This window comes from Calypte anna, chromosome 11 (genome assembly GCF_003957555.1).
Source record: "Calypte anna isolate BGI_N300 chromosome 11, bCalAnn1_v1.p, whole genome shotgun sequence".
Lineage (NCBI taxonomy): Eukaryota > Metazoa > Chordata > Aves > Apodiformes > Trochilidae > Calypte > Calypte anna.
This window is the reverse complement of record NC_044257.1, coordinates 3,350,075-3,367,491: the sequence shown is the minus strand read 5'-3', so window position 1 is coordinate 3,367,491 and position 17,417 is coordinate 3,350,075. Positions and strand designations below refer to the sequence as shown.

Sequence of the window (17,417 nt, the reverse complement as noted above, 5' to 3'; positions counted from 1 at the left end):
TGTTGGTGATTGTGTGAGGGTAACTTTACCTCTGAAGGTACTTCTGTCAAGGTACAGTATTTGATTGCCATTTTTTCTACTGGAAGTTTTGCAAGGTTTTTTGTGATTTTGTGGGGGTTTTTTGGTATGTGTGTGGTTTTTGTTTTGTTTTGGGTTTTTTTGTTTTGTTTTATTTCCCCAGGCCAAAAAATTGTAGTCATTAATCAGCAGTATTTTGACTGGAATACAGTACTATTTGGAAGTCACAAACTTAACATGGGTCACAAAAAAATTTTGTTAACAATTAGGTGCTACACTTAGCAAATAGTTAGTTGCATTAGAAAGCCACTATGCCAAAGAAACATCTTTTAAAAACCATAATAGTTCACATTGCATTAGGGACAACAGAAAGTTAAATTAATCTCTAGACAGCTATGTGATACTGAAAACAGAAAAAGCCAGAGGTTTGTGGATTTTTGCAGATGCATTTGTGTGCACTTTGTAGCTGTACCAAGAAAAAAAAAATCTACTGCTTGCTAAAGATAAAATTTTGGATTGAAAGCTTTGCATGAGAAACACTAACAAACCCTTCCATAGATTAAACACACCATCTGAGCAAAACCTGGCAATCATGCTACCTCCACCACTGCTACCCAAGCAACTACAGATCACAACTGACCTAATTCTTTGGGTTATCTGATTTTTTAACAGGACAAAAGCAGAAAGGTTAAAGCAAGGGTCCTAATGCAAGCTAAGAAGCAGCAAAAGCCATAAGCAAAAACCTCTGCACCATCAAGCTCTGCTTTCCCTTCCCAATCACAGTTTCTGTCAAGTCACATCTTACCTTCTTCAGAAGTTACAAAGAGTTACAAACAGACCCACTCTTTCGGTGCTTGTAACACACTCCTTGCTTGATCGCTCAGCTGAATAAGGCCATTGTAGTCATCAGGTGCATACTACAGTACAAGTGTGATATATGATAATCAGCAAGAGAAGGAACAGTTCTGGTACAGCAAGCCACACAGATGATCATTTGCAACCATAATTAAGAGCATCACCTATAACAACTGGCAGGAGACAGTGAATTTCATAGATACTATATTTATGCAAGCTAAGAAAAAAGCCAACCCACATTAACCGAATCACCAGTTGTAGAAATAGATTTAAAGTAAACAAATATGGGGAATGTATTAAACTATGTATCTGAACTGTTCCTTATCAAGGAAAGGAAATAGTTCAGACCATGAAATGCTCTTTTTTTCCTTCCATTCATGAGACAGCCATCAAGTACCAAACTCGTTTGCATAATTATACTCTAGTAATGGCTCTTGCTGGGAAAGCTGAGCATCTTCCAGCATTCATACTGAAGTGGGGGATCAGAAGAGGTGTTTGGATCCCATTCAGATCTTTTATGCAGTCATGGAAATAAACTACAGCTTCTCTAGGGTAGTATGATAAACACTTCATCTGCATGTAACACTTGAATTACACTGACTACACGTCAGTGTAGTTAAAGAACAACAATGTCCTGGCATGCATGCACTTAAAAGATCAAATAGCATTTATACTAGTACAGTATGTTTCCACAAAGGAAAAAGAAATAAACTATACAGTGTAACTGCATCATTATAGGTTTGCTGTAGAAGAAGATTAAAATAAAAGGACTGTATAGTACAATCACACCAATAAATTCAGATTAAGAACAACCCACTTGTGGATCATTGCAAAGAAATATTTGAGAACATGAATCTGAACAGTAATCATGCATAATGTTGGAGGGCCTGATACAAATGTGAAATCTATAACAGATCTCGGGCAATACGAATCACCATTTTGTATCTACCTCAATCTTTCCAAAATTACACACCCTGGAAAGGGGCTGACCACATTTGCACATGCTACAAAGACTACTGGAGTGGCTCTCATAATTCATAAGAAAAATTGGTTAACATAACCCAAATTATAGAATCTTCTTTCCATGACAAGAAGTTTTCCTGTCTGCCCTGAAATGGCTGGTTAGCATTAACATTTTTGAGGACTGCCAACTGCACACAATGTAGACACTCTATGTTGTCTTCCTTTGACATTTCTGTAACTCAGAAAGTCTCCTGCCAGCTTAGGGAGAAAAAGGTATTACATTCAGGCATACAGGACATGTTGTATCCATTTAAAGTGAAGTTGAAAAGAAAAAAAACAAACAAACAAAAAACCAAAACCATCACAGTATCCACTTTCCACAGAGAACAGTAACCAAGAGACCAGAGAACATAAAAGAAAAGAACATCCCAGAATTTTCACTACTGGATTCTAGCCACATCCACATCCAGACCCATGCCATTAAGTAAAAGACAAACATAAGAAGTATTTTCTAGATAGTCTCTGCCAGGGCAACCAGACCATGCAAATATTAGACTTATCAGTTCCCAGACCTGCCCTTGAAACAAAGCTATGAAATTTAAGTTTACTCTTTGGAAGGAATGTCTCAAGATAGTACATACATTTTAGATTATCAGTAGATGTACAGTAGGTAAAGGTCTCTTGGGAGGGACAGTGCTTTAAAGGTTATACTTGAAATGCATAAACAATGAGGAAACACTGAAGTAACTACTAATCACAAGATAGATAGGTAAGATACTGGAGTTAATTAAGTTTTGGAAGAGTAAATTATTCAAACTTACAGATGTCAAAAAGTAGCACTGCAAACCAAGCTAGAAAATAAAGTAATAACGTGGAGGAATCCTTATTCCCTGTGAATGAAATGGAAACTAACCTAACTTAACTTGCCTGAGTAAGTGCTTGATCATTAATACTTCTGTTTTGTCTGCATTTCAGAGACTCGTAAGAACAAAACCACACAGGCACATAGGATAAATAGTGCAAAGCCAAGGGTAAACCTATAAACTCATTATTCAAAATGGAAACAGTTTTGCTAGCTTCATCTGCAATGCAGCAAGCCAAGTTCTGCTTTCACCTAGATTTGAAAAATACCACAGAGTACTTTAACCCCTTAGTATTACCTACTGCAAGTTCACTGAGCTAGATTCTAGTAGTTTGTTTCCTGTATAAATGTTGAGATCTGAGACAGTATGACAACACTGAGATAACACAAAACTTCATGATGCATTTTCAAATACTTACTTTTAACACCCAAGTAACTGGTAAGAAGTTACCAAAATTTGCAATGGTTCTCCTTGAATTAAGGTGAAATAAAATTAAAAGCAGACCTCACTGCTAGTGCCTCCATTACCCTCCCCTCTTATGCCACTTATCTCATGTCCAACTTCCTTGCTTGAACAAAAACAGAGCCCCTCTCCTCAGAACTGCTGTGTTGCCCCCTTCTTTCTTTTGAGTTCACAACTCCTGGGGAGTTGGACTTCCCTTCCAAAAGGTTCTGTGATTCTTTGTGACCCAGTGGCTTCCACCTGCTCTCAGTATGTCAGAAGTTGCATTAAAATATAGTGGTCTGTTGGAATTATGAAGAAGCAATCCTACTTTTTAAGTTAGTATTTAAGCCAGGAAATACAATTTCTGAAAGTTTCCCTTCACCTCATCCTATTAAACAGGATACTCTCACATGTTCACAGATTATGAACAGGGCAGACCTGTTTCCTAGAATGACTGCAGGACAGTGCAGAAATTAATTCAGACAATAAAGCATTTTCTCTTTTCCCTTTGAAGCAGACATCAAGAAGTCTATCTTAGTCTAATAAGGAAGAACAGGTCAAACAGCATTTTTAAATTAAGAGCTCCATTAGGAAAGTAAGACTCAGATGTTAAGGACCTCAAGATATGGGTCTCAGCATATACTCTAGTGCTATACTGACTTCTTCCAGTGATCAGAGACAGGAGCTAGGATCAAGATAGATGGAAACTATGGAAACAAAGTATAGAGTAAGGTTAGGTTCCATTTAGAACCTAAACTAGGAGAAGGAAGCAAGATAAAATGTTTGGCAGTGGTTACTAAATGAGATGCTGGGGTCAACAGTTAGCTCCAAGGCAGGCTGCAAGATGAGAGCAACAACATACTGAAACAAATAAACTGAAACAAAAGCCACAACCAATTAAAACAGAGATTGCACTGAATAGTGAAGAGTGGTGTTTCCCATTTCCTATATTGTTATCTCCCCCGTGACAGAGAGGACTTCTAAAGCTCAAAACTTACTAATAATGGCAAAATGATGTTTCCTGAAGAACATGTTGCTTCTTCACAGAATAAGCAGTTTGCCTTCAGATACCAGAGATATCTGAACTCATGCATATTAAATAACTTTGTAATATTAAATAAAATACTAATTTCTCTTTTCTAAAGAACATGGCCATTTCTGACCAATGATTACCTCCAGGATGGTACGATCTCCCAGGCTACAGCCACTGCAAAGCTGTTTAAGATGATCAGGAATCAAGCTGGTTAATGAAGAGGTAGCATGGTAAACTTTCTTCTTGTACACGTATTTTATCTTTTTCTTCAAGCTAGATTATTTCTTTCAGAAATACCTGCTACACTGAAGGGAATGGGACTGACCTTGTCCCTTCACTGACTGTGCACAGATTTAACCAGGTCACTAACCACCAAGTCATTGATTTCCATGTAACTTTTGCATTTACTGCAGTGGACATTCAAATATTAGTCTAAAGCAGTATATGCAAGGCAATCTGGGGATGGGGGAGGGAACACTGCTAAAAAACAAGATTAAAATTGGAAAGTATGACCCAACTGTGGAAAAAAAACCAAGGGGAAATGAAACATAATAGTACTTCCCCCTGGGAAAGGAAAACATCATAGGCCACTTCAGCCTTGCAGCTGCTATTCTAGCCTAATGAACTCTATCAGAGAACAGTTCCCAAAGAGAAGAAATCCAGCTCTCAGACTTTGGAGAAACAAGTCTAGATAAATTAAGTCCGGAATGCAGCATCTGACTTGATGACAATGCTAATGAAGTATATTAATGGTACCTTAAGGGTGCCAATACAAGCAGCAGTAACCACTTGAATGCTCTGTGAAACAGACATCAAGACATCACCCAAATGTTTTTTGGAAGAGATTGTGAAATACGTAATGCCAGCTCCCAAGTAAAGAGCTTGAAAATGTTGCCACTTTAGTTCCTTGCTTCAAGCACAGGAGGCAACAGACAAAACCAGTAACCATTAATTCAGTAGACTCAGTGAATTAGTCTCTCAGATGCTTTCTCCACACAGACATATCCCAGGTGGAAAACAGACCTTGGAATAAAACAAAACAAACAGCATGCAATAATATTTATATTGCCAGGTGACTCCAAATACCTGTAACTGTGAATTCTTCCTTCCCTAGTAAGAAGGTGCTATGCCTAGAACTGGCACACAAAGGACAGGGGTATCCCTCTCATGCCAGAGCATCAAATTTCAAAAGGAGCCGATAGGAAACAGAGAATACTTCTTTGTTAAAGCATGCATTTCAGAAAAAAAAAAGCTAATCCCTAGAAAGTCAGTAACAATGGAACCTGCTGTCCTGATTCAAGAGAAATATGTTGTTAATGCTCTTGGAATTTAACCATCCATCCACTTCCCTTTGTTTCCTTATTACTGTTTCAAGCAAAAGCCACCCTCCTTCCTCTCCAACAATGAGCCTTGAATTATGGGTCTCTGAAGATTTGGAGGATTATTATACTGCAAAAGCTCTATTTAGGTGCAGCTAAAAGGCACCTAAAGCTCAGTACGGGTTTAAAGAATATTTATTTTAAGCTTTTCTTAAATAAAAACACATACACAAAGAAGCCCATTCATTTCCATCCTAGTCTTTTTCAGCAAATTTGAGACTTTATTTAAAGCTGAGATGGTGATAATGGTTCCCAAATCTTACTCTTCTCCTAGTTTATTTTATTACTAGTTCTGAATGGAACATCTCACTATACTTCTACAACTTACCAAAACAGCAAGTCTGCTTTCTAAGAACAGAATCATAGAATCAGCCAGGTTGGAAAGGACCTCTGAGATCACCAAGTCCAACCCTTGATCCACTACTGCCATGGTTCCCAGCCCATGGCACTGAGTGCCACATCAGTCTCTTTTTAAATATCTCCAGGGATGGAGAATCCACTCCTTCCCTGGGCAGCCCATTCCAATGTCTGATCACCCTCTCCGTAAAGAAATTCTTTCTAATATCCAACCTAAACCTCCCCTGGCACAACTTGAGACCATGCCTTCTTGTCTTGCTGAGAGTTGCCTGGGAAAAGAGACCAACCCCCCCCTGGCTCCAACCTCCTTTCAGGGAGTTGTAGAGAGTGAGGAGGTCTCCCCTGAGCCTCCTCTTCTCCAGACTAAACCGCCAGATCTTTTTTAGGCAGACAGGAGTTTATTTTATGTTCATGCCAGCCTCCAAGAAACTAGTCAACTTCTACTAAAGCTGAATCCCAGTTAAGAGAGCAGTTGTGAACTAGCTTTTGGTCAGCTAAGACCATGGGCACAGTTAAATTGCATCTACTTGTACATAAACCTAATTCTTGTCAGAATACCAAGTCTGTCAAGTGTTAGCAATAAAACTGTGTTCTCATAAGAAGAAAAACAGATTAGGTTTTTATTCAGAGGCTAGACATATTTTTCATTGATAGTGGTTAAAGAAATGCTTCTGTCACACACAAACAGCTTCACATAAATCCATCACCTAACTGCTCCACCTGTTCCTTCCTTATTTACTTGATTTCTCTCACTGCCTCTACAATTGTACAGAGCAGCGGCCTAAAATAACACTGAGAAGTCTACTGCATGTAGTTACTATTTTTGCACTACTTTATCAAACACTTCCCCCATAAGATATGACATATGAAATATTTTTCTTGATTCTAGAAGGGTCTCTTCACAATCATATACTATTTAAATTATAAGTAAAGTTTCTTTTAACAATCCACAGATGCCTTTCTTCAACATAAACTCCAGCTGAGCAGCTGATGTTTTAGCACCTCTCAGAGCAACCACTGCCATCCCATTGTCCTAAATTGTATGGTGGGGGGCTTTGTTGTCCTTCGGGTTGTTTTGGCTTTTGTTGTTGCTTTTTAAAGTATCCTTTAGCTATTTATCAAGTATATGAGGAATCAAATCAATGGTCCTGTTGCATTGCAATACAATTAAAAAAACAAAACCGAAAGAGATGATGGGGAAAATTACCATCTGCAAGATATACTACTACACTTCAGTTTTTAAAAAACTGTTTAATGCAAGATACATTAAAGTATGCAAAGTGGAAAGAATTTTCAACAAGAAGAACAGGAAGGCAGAACTACAAGAACAAATCAAGCTTCTCAACCACTAAACAAGAGGCTAGTGTTGATAAAACTACACAAAAATTAAAATGCTGCTCTGCAGATATTTACATTACTTATTACTAGAAGCATGTACTGATGACGAGACCAGCTTGCTGAAGCCCATAATAAGCAAAATCTCTCTTAAGAGGCAGGTCTGGTACGAAAGGTGCTTTCACTTAATTCACTTAAGTAGCAACATGTGCACACATGCAATATACAGAGCCCATGAAGACTGAAGAAGAAAAGAGAAGAAAGAACTAAAACTTAAAACCTCTTCTTTTCAGACAAAAGGCATACAAGGACAAAAATCACCCTTCAATCTCAACATCTCCAATCTGGATCCCAGAATACCAACACTGAAGCCTACTGAATACTAACATCAATTTGTTATACAGTGATTGAAACCATTCCCAAACCACTGACAATTATTAGGGGCTCACTTTATAAATGAGAAGCAGCATCATGCATGAAATCCTTGGGCAGCAGCAGAAAAAAAAAAAATAATGTGAGGAGAGAGGAAAGGGGAAGAAAACAGAAAAAAATTTTAAGTGATGCTCCAGAGCCGTAGTATTGTCCCAAGACAGTAAGCCACCACCTCTTTTTTCCCTCTGAAGGAATGAGCAATTATAAAACTAGCATTACCACATGCGGGGTCCCAAGAACAATTCAAAATAATTCCTTGGCTCCTTTATAAGATACTGAACACGATCTCATTTGGACAACATCTTCTAAAGAAACCAAAGAGGTGATAATTTTAATAACAGTGACTGATGATGACAGGTGGTTGCAGCAGAAGAATATGTAGTTTTCACCTTGTCACAAAAAATACTATTAATTTGAAACATTTAATTGTGCAATACAAACACTATGAGCTGCTGAACAAATGCAGAAACAAGGCAAAGGGCAAATTCAGCTTTAGACCCAAAGTCCAGATTCATTAAACTGAAGATTTAATTGAAGACAGAGCTACCAGACATTGTCCCTGACATGTTCCATGCACAGACATCTTCAGGTCACATTTTTCAAAGGTGTGCTTACACCTCTGGCTGAATTTCCATTTAGAAAATAAGTTTCCTCACTTAAGGCTTTAATACACCCACCATTAATCCACCAATACCCACATTCAGTTAAAAAAAAAAAAACAAAAACAGAAAAAGAGAGAAAAAGAAAAAAGGTCAAGTATCAATAGCTAATCAACAGATGAACAGCTACTACTGTTTGTCTCAAAATCATGGAAGCAATTGAAATTGGTTTGAACTCTGGAAATATCTGTTGAAGAAAACGTCCTAAAATACAAGGAAGCTTAGTTTTCTTCTAATTTTTGTCAAAGTCCACTCATTTTATAAGCTAACTTTCAAATATTTCCACTGAAAAAAAAAGTATGCAAAACCACTTTCAAACATAAATGTAACATTTGAAAAGAAGCCACAACAGGTAGAGTACTGTATCTTCCAAAGACTCAAAACATACATTTAAGCATCTGTTCTCAGTCTACATTAATTTACACAGCAGACATCTGCCTCTAAAAATTAAAGCCCACTGCCATCCTTTAAGAATCTTAAAGACAAAAAGAACAAAACAGAAATCATATCATGCCCAAATGTTTCATATTAACATCTGCAATGCATTACAAAGAATCCATCTGCATCTTATCCTTTAGCAATAACACTGTTATCCAACTTAAAGATTTCTGAAGGATTAAAATAAAAAAATCTGTTGTCTTTTAACTTGATTAGTAGTTTAAAACCCACCAAGACATTTTTAAGTCAGGGCTTCTGAGTAGTACTAAAAATGCAGATTTAGTATCTGTGCAAGTGCTGTTATCCACAGAAGTCAAATACTCACCAGAATATACCACATTCAATTATCTTTCCATTTAACAAACATGATAAAAAAACAAGGATACATATCAAATATGCTCCAAGGTGAAAGACAGAAGACATGAAAAGACCCATTCCATGAATTCATGTAAATGCTGCTGGAGAAATCATTTGTACATGGTACCTTTTCTTTATTAATGTTCCTCAGGAAAATGTTTGTATGTCTTTGTTCACTGATAAAGTATTGTATCAGCACATACTATATGAAGTTATATAGAATGTTTGCCATCAGTATAAAATGGTTTGAAAATTAGTTTCTCTTTAGTTTGCAGTGCAATGCAGTTTTAATTGAAAATATTTGTGCCTGTAACCAAAATAATTAGTTCTTGTGTGTTTGACAGGGGCAACTGTTTCAATTCTTCTGCAAGCAAGTCACCAGACCTACAACACAGCCTTTTGTACGAGAAATTTGCTCTCAGCAGACTTTAACACTTAAGTCTTGGAGGTCAAAGACTGACCCCTACCTAAAGCTCCAACCAAAAATCCATCAGTTCTGAAAGCTTTTGGCAGCCCTCCCCTTCCTCTGGAAGCCTGACAAGCACTGGAGCTCTGCACTTTCTCCCTTTCCAAACTCAAACCATAGCCCCAGGTACTAAATCACTGTTTTCAAATTAGGATGTATATTATATAAGAAATAATGCAAGCTGGATATTACACTTCAGTCTGCCCATTAAATATACAAGCGTGCAAGTTCAATTTCCAAAAGCACTCATTTGCTCAGCTTGATCCCCACTGATCATTACTCTGAGATCCAAACACAGAATCAAGGAGAAGGACTGCATACTAACCTGGTACCCCTGGAAGAAACTGAGTATCTCCTTCATTCCTGTGTTATATGGCAAGCCCTGCATACGGACCAATGCTCCAGGCTGGGGCAGAATCGGAGTGTGGGTGGCAGTGGCGGCAGCAGCTACAGCTCCAGGAGGAGCTGCAATATACCCCACTGTGGTAGGGGATACTGGAGGACTGAAAGAGAAACAGGAGCAGAATTGTTACAAAACCAAAGCACTGGTTTTAACACTCAGAATAGGCAAAGATTAAACCAAAAGTGTAAATCTGGGAATAAGCCCCAAAATGACAAAGATGAGCGGACCCGATGTGAACTGCTTTGTGGATTTCACTTCTCCTCAGCATCTGATAATTTGTATTTAGAGAAAGTGGAGAGAGGAAAATAGCTAAAATTTGAAGTCAAGGAATGTCATTTGTTATTTTACAGTGGAGGAAAAAAAGAATAGCTGTTCAATGACTTGTTCTAAGATTGTTAATAAAACCTTAAAGAAAAAAAGTGGAAGTATCACAGTACAAAAAAGCAAGCAGAGGCCCAAATCTGGCAATTCTGTCACAAAATAGTGAGGGAGGTGGCATCTCTGGTCAGGGCCTGTACAGCAATTTACCAGGTATTAAGGCTACTTTCACAAGCCTAGGATCTATCAATGAACAATCTACAGACACAAATAGAGATATTGTCTGTGGGAAGGGAAAAGATGGAGGTCTGTTCAACTTACATATGTAAGGTGTCCTTCAGTCTCACTGATATAAGGAAATCAAACCGAGGACCCATTTATGATGATTCTTTCAGTATGGAAACAGTATTCTAAGTACAAGAACAAACTAAGGGATGAGGGTAGAGGCACGTATTGGCACAGCTCCCCATTTGGCCTAGAAATAGCACCTCCTTGATGACATTGCCCCAGTGCCAAAACCACAGTTAAACATTAGACCAACATTATCATGAGATGCAAACAGAAACTACAGAAAAGCTGAGCTTTATTACAAGGCCACAGAGAATCAGTTAAAATGGCTACTGCCTCTGCTTGATGAACATCAAGTTCCCAGGATTATCATCACCAGAAATGCAACTTCCAAGAGCTCTTCACAGGTCACTGCACAGCTGCCTGCTCCACTGAGATGAAATGTCAAGAAAAGCAGCAAAAAGACCAGTGTTACCTGGGATAGTAAGCTGTGTAATTCATATAAAGCTGAGCAGCCTGAGCTGGGTAGTAGGTAACAGCTGGAGGAGCAGCAGCAGAGGCCTGGGGAGTCCTGGTGGTTGGCAAGAGGGCTTGTGGCTGGTAAAGTGCTGCCTCAGCTGGGATCACAGCTGCTGTCTGGAAAGCAGCATAGGCTGGTGGAGAGAGACCTGAAACAAAATCAGGGCACAGCAACAAGCAATCAGAATGGAGATCTCTGCTATAGGAAAGAAGTTATTAATTCCAATGTGATCAATACCATCTGGACATGATTAATGAACACTTCTGCAAAGACTGCTCTCTAGCCTCTGCCCTGGAGACCCCTGCTACACCAGCATGAGTGACAACTGGGGCATTTTCTTGAGAGCTCTTGTTGCTGAGCAGCCTTGTCTATACGTAAATGGAAAGTCAGGAACTTCAGTTATTGAAAGAAAGCATAAAGCCATGTGCATAGAGAAAGCAGGCGTGCACACCAACAAACTCTGTCCTTTCTAACAGAAGGTGTACTCTGTGGGACTAAAGTACCATAATATTAGCTACACATGGGCATCCACAACTGCTGACTGTGAGTCTTCATGTATAACCCTCCTGAGACTTGAAAAAGTATTTTTAGGATACAGCAAATAGAAAAAAGAATATCCTACTATGATGACTAGTCCAATACATTTTGATGAGCAAACACCTGATTTGTATAGATACATTAAGCTTGGCTTGGTGTGCAAATTAGCTTTTTTATATACTATATTTGGCAGCTTTTTACTCTTTTGCAAGTTCACATGAGTATGTGCTTGGTGACTTGGAAGTGAGACTAGTTAGAATGGTAAAGTTCCATCATAGTTCCACACTAAGGTTCACTACAACCTTAAATAAAATTTTAAAATTTAAAAATCCAATTTCAACACTCTATGGTTTGTTAGCATATTATCTCAGTGGATGTTTCCTTTCAAAAATAAGCCCATAGAGTACCTTCTCAATGCTCTAAAGGCAAGACAGCAAGAGCATTCATTGTCAGCTAGAATACAGAATCTCTCCCCCTTTTAAAAAAAAACCCTAATTCAAAGTAGGTTTCACTAAAGGCAAGTCTATTGCAGAGCTCAGAAGAACAGTACACCATAAAAAGCAAAGTGTGCAACAATTTCTCTGGCAAGGCCTTGCTGCCCTCTACTCACCACCGAAAATACAATATAAATGCCTCTGATCAGTCCCATTATTGCCCAAAGGGAACAATTCCAATCTCAGCATGTACACACATGGATGATTATTGATCATGGCAAAACCCAAGTCAAAAGGTGAAAGGCCACAAAGCTTCAGCACCTACCACATATCAGCCTTTAGCAGCAGAGAGCAGAAGAATTGGAGACTTACATGGTAACTTACATGGCGGTGGGGATAAGCCACTACGATTTAAAGTGCCACCCATTAAAACAAAGTTCATCTCCTCTCCTGAACACTGGAATACTTCCACATATCGGTCCTTCATCATTTTTTTGTGACATTTTTGAGCCACCATAAAGGCTTTGTCAGCAGATTTCATTTGGATAAAAGCATCACCTGATGGTCGTCCCTGGTGGAAGGGGGGAATAATCATGTCTGTGTGTTATTAAAAATCCAGAGCATAAGAAATGCAGAAAGTACCAAGACCAAATATCTATTAAAAGTTTATTCTTTCTCATCTGGCACTAATGACTAATAACAATTATTTTTAGGAGCAGAAAGGCAAGACTCATGTAACCAGCACCCAGTTAACAGAACACTACTTGTGTTATCTGTAGGAAGAAACAGAATAATTTAGCATGGAAACAAAAGTTTAGGGGACCCTAATCCAAATGCTGTTTGAAGCAGGACTAACTTTACATCAGGCCACTCATGGCCTTCTCTGTTTGAAATCTGAACATTTCCAGGGTTGGAGATTCCACAGCATCTGGGAGAACCTGTTTGAGTGCTTAACCAATTTCTCATTGAGATGTTTTTTCCTTTCTTTTATTCACTCTGTTGGAATTTTCCTTGATGCACATTAACACTGTCTCTTATTCTTTTGCTGTGAAGCTCTAAAGAATAGTCTGGCTTTGCCTTCACTGTAACTACTTTGTGTAACAATACAACATCATAAAGCTCTAGACATGCTTTTGTAAAGGCCATAGCTACCTTAAAAATTTGTTTCCAGGTATGATTTTCTGCCTGCAATCAGACAGACATTGTTGTATGTATAAAATATTATACATTTTCTTAACAAAAAACAAAAAACCAAATGCAAGATCTACTATAGTAGCTCGATATTTCTGTGTCTAATGGAGTTTATTTTTAAAACAATGCAGTAAGGAAAAAAACATCACTATGACTATGTCATTAAAATACATTCAAATCAATTTTTAATTATCAATTTCCTTTAAAACCTGAGACTTCTCTAATCAAGTTAGAATTCAGGAAAACCTAATTTTCCCACAAATACCAATGAAAGAAAACAGCTACCACTGAGCAGAAACCTTGAAGCTGACAGAGGATCTATGTTACCCAAGGCATTTCTGTCTTGTGTAGTTCCAGCACTTGATTGAAACAGGAGGGAATATTTAAGACACTAGAATAAAGCCATCCTTAAAATAACAAACTTCATCCTCTTTGGTCTTAGGCATACATATACAGAAAGAAAAGCAACAGTGTATGTAAAAGGGGAGGAGAAGACAGACAAACAGAACACAGTATTTTGCCCAGGTTATGGAAGACCTAAAGCACAGCCAAGAACACGTAAGCTACCCTGACTTCTAACCTCCTTCAATCACTGGAAGTTGGTCCTCCCATGTCAAACACTGTTACCTGCTGATTAAGGACCATGTGAACTCCATGGGGCTTGATATCACCTGTGGCATCTCCCATAAATTCCAGGATATCATCAATACCAGCAGTGTAAGGCAGACCTCTGAGCCGAATACAGTCACGTATGCTACCTGTGGCAATGGTGTATGGTGGGGGTATGACAGGAATGATAGGAGTTGGGAGAGTGGGAATTAGAGGTGTTGACATGTATCGATTGAGTACCTGTTGGCAAAAAAAGCACATTGATAGATATTTACACATCAGCTGTCTAAGCACAAACCAGTTATCACGATACTACTTTGCTCATTTAAATAAAACCACTTCCAACATGAAAAAAAAACCAAACCCCAAAACTTTCTTAAATTATTGTAGACAGTTTCCAGCTGGGCATTTGAAAATTTCAGACTCAGAGGTGAGAGGGAAAGTCTTAAGAATTTAATTTTCTAGACCCTAATAACTGAGCTAATATTGTCATGAAAAAAAATGAAAACCAGATTACAGTTCATTTTAGATTACCACCAAAATAAAAGCAACATCTGAAAACTAAATTTGTGCTAATAAACCAGTATTTTGTCACATACAGTTCTTCTTAGGGTAAATTAACAACAGTCATTTTAAAAGAACTGAGACCTGAAATAACTAGGTAGGTAAAAATATTGGTGCTGATTCTTTCATAAAGTCTGACTGGTAAAGTGAGGGCCCTTGTTTTTTAACCTGAGTGCTCATCTCCAAGTATGGGGCTTCTGGAAGGAGGGAGGAAAAAGAAATAGAAAAAGGGGTAAGAACTATGAATGGATAAAAACCTTCATCTCAACATTTTATTCTCTCAACTCATTCCCAAATGACAAAGGAAACAAATTAACTGTTGGAGCCTACTACTGAAAAACATATTTAGTGATGATTGTCATAAACAAAACCAAAACACATTCTACTGAAAGAAGAATCAAAAAAGGTGTTACAAAGCTTTAGTTTTGTCAATAATAATTCATCCTCGAGAGTTTGTCTCAAAAGAAGCCTTTTTTCAAGGATTTACTTGTAGCACACTGCAGTTCAGAAACCTTCTCCCTCAGTTGTGTGGAGAATATTGCAAGTACTTTGTATTAACACTCAGTAGATGAGACCTGGCTTTACCTCTTGTAATGACTCAAACAAGCAGCCTGTAGTTCCCTAAAAATGTCATCTCTTGCTCAAGCAGGAAAAAAATTAGGATGTCACCCTGGACAGCTGTCATAGAGGAAGAATTAATGACATAATTGATAGAAAACAAGTTTTATCCAGGTCTCCCTAGCAAAAGTGAGAGCAAAGACTTTCTGGGTTTCTGTGACAGACCAGGGTGTTTCACAATGTACACAACAGATCCTTGATTTTTCTTATCTCCATATCACAGTACCAAGGGTAAATGACAGATCTAAAACAGTAACTACATTAAGTTTCTATAGCAAGTGGTTATGCAAAGACCAGATGAAACCTCATAAAAGTTCCCTTTTACTTTACAATTCTAAGAAATGTTAAAATAAACCACAACTAACAGTGGCAGTAAAAAAATGATGCTGTGTCATCTTCCATGCCAATCAGGAAGCACATACTGCCCTTTGTAGAACTTAACATATAACAGATTTCCATGGATGTCATGGTCATCTGCAATATATTTGCATGCAAGTGTTAGAAGAAGTGATTTAACTGCTTAGAGTTTCAGAGCTCATAGTTACAACCTGTTGGACTTCTGCTGCTGTGCTCCTGAAGAGTTCAATGTAACGTTTCCCAAGTATTTCTTTGTGCTTTTTAAGTGCATTCTGTGCATATTCTTCACAGGAAAATAGCACAAATGCATCTCCTGTGGGCCTGCCATCTGGGTATTTGACAAAGAGAAGTCCCTCTTTCCCTCCTGTGACTGGGCACTCTGGCCCCAGAAAGCCCAAGACATCTTCTTGAGTAGCAGTGAATGGAAGGCCTCTCATCCGGATGATAACTTGATTCTCCTTAGATAAGAACTGGGCCACTTCATTGGAGGTACCTGGTAGGAAGATAACAACCAATCAGCCAACAACATATGGTGACACCAGTCAGTCAGTTCCACAGGACACAGGAATGGCATAGCACTAAGGAGCAACACTGCAGGCAAGTAGCTAGGAACAGACCCAAATAAGACCTGAAACACTATTAACTTGCAGTAACCTATTTGGAAGTGAACCTCCTTTTCCCTGAAAGGATTTTGCATTTTAGTGTAATTGAAACAAAGACGAGATTAGTGTGAACTTATGCAAGGCACACAGATGCTTCCACTGCAAAGGACCATCTTCTTCCCAGACACCAAGACCTGTCTGTGAACATCACAGCCCAAATTTTCACAGCTTACATGCAACTACCTGAAGCCAGAACTCCACAGGGTCAAGTATTCTTAGAAGGCAAAACAGGAAAAACTACTTCATTATCTATTTGTGTCCTTAGCCAAATTAAAAAAAAAAAAAAAATCAACTAGAACACTCTTATGAAATGTAATAATTACACAGAACTCCAGCATCACTTACCTCCTGCAATTTTTAAGAATTCTTCCCCAGTTGCTTTATAAACCTTAAATTAAAACAAAAATTAAATTTAAAAATCACACTTGAAAATTACAACATTCAACGCTAAAACACACACTCTTTATTTTGCTGAACTATTTGGCAAAACACAAGTAAGTTTGTTCTTATTTAAAATTGCATAAATATTCAGGTTGCTTTCCAAAGATTTGTTTCACTGCTTTTTACCTCAATGTATCTGCTACCCATGTGATGTTTATGTCTTTCCAATGCAAGATCTCTCTGCTCAGAATCCACAAACCGAACTAATGCCTCCCCATTTCTTCTTCCTTGAGCATTCAAACAAAGAGCCACACCACCTCTGGAAGGCAAAACCAACAAAAGCATATTTGGATATTTAATGCATTTAATAAACAATTGTGGAAGACTGGTATAGAAATCAGACTTTAACATGAAGGTTACACACCGAAAAAGAAACTGTTACTATTCAGAATTTAATTTCATTTTTAACAAATTATACTGCATAATGTGCTTCAGATAGACCCTAGGTCTCTTACTGTTCACCACACTCCCAGCTTTCATGCAGATGTACATTTGTGAGCCCCTCCTATCATCTCAGACATGCATATCTGTATGTCTTCAGACCTCCAAGTAAATTAAAAAAAAAACAATTCTCACTACTGAGAACCAGAAATATTTATTATGTGACCAATGTGCTAAATTATACATGGTCCCTCTATATATACACACATAAATACAGAGGTATACACATCACAGTCATATGAAATTTTTTTCCAAACAGCACTTGGAGGCTTCTGAATCTGGCCTCTTTGGAGATGTAGCAGAATACTAAAGAGTTGAAACAAAATAAAATTTTCTGCTGTATCTTGGACTATTGAGTAATGCAGTAACAGATTTTCCTTTTAGATACTAGAAATAAATGAGCTTAATTTGGTTTTCAATTGATAACACTTCAAA

At 38.0% G+C, this 17,417-nt stretch overlaps 1 protein-coding gene across 4 annotated transcripts in view; it reads right to left on the bottom strand.

Moving 5' to 3' along the window:
• ESRP2 (epithelial splicing regulatory protein 2) overlaps positions 1-17,417 on the bottom strand; it is a 45,278-nt gene that overhangs the window by 3,119 nt on the left and 24,742 nt on the right. For 2 of the 4 annotated variants that reach the window (XM_008501285.2, XM_030457906.1), the window contains exons 9-16: positions 16,668-16,800; positions 16,446-16,488; positions 15,630-15,931; positions 13,918-14,139; positions 12,472-12,670; positions 11,084-11,276; positions 9,925-10,102; positions 824-935 (exon numbers count right to left, since the gene is read on the bottom strand). In XM_008501285.2, the coding sequence (XP_008499507.1) occupies positions 846-935; positions 9,925-10,102; positions 11,084-11,276; positions 12,472-12,670; positions 13,918-14,139; positions 15,630-15,931; positions 16,446-16,488; positions 16,668-16,800 (1,360 nt within the window). In that variant the 3' untranslated portion in view covers positions 824-845. The remainder of the gene's footprint in view (positions 1-823; positions 936-9,924; positions 10,103-11,083; positions 11,277-12,471; positions 12,671-13,917; positions 14,140-15,629; positions 15,932-16,445; positions 16,489-16,667; positions 16,801-17,417) is intronic. The other 2 variants (XM_008501286.2, XM_030457907.1) reach the window with 2 other exon arrangements.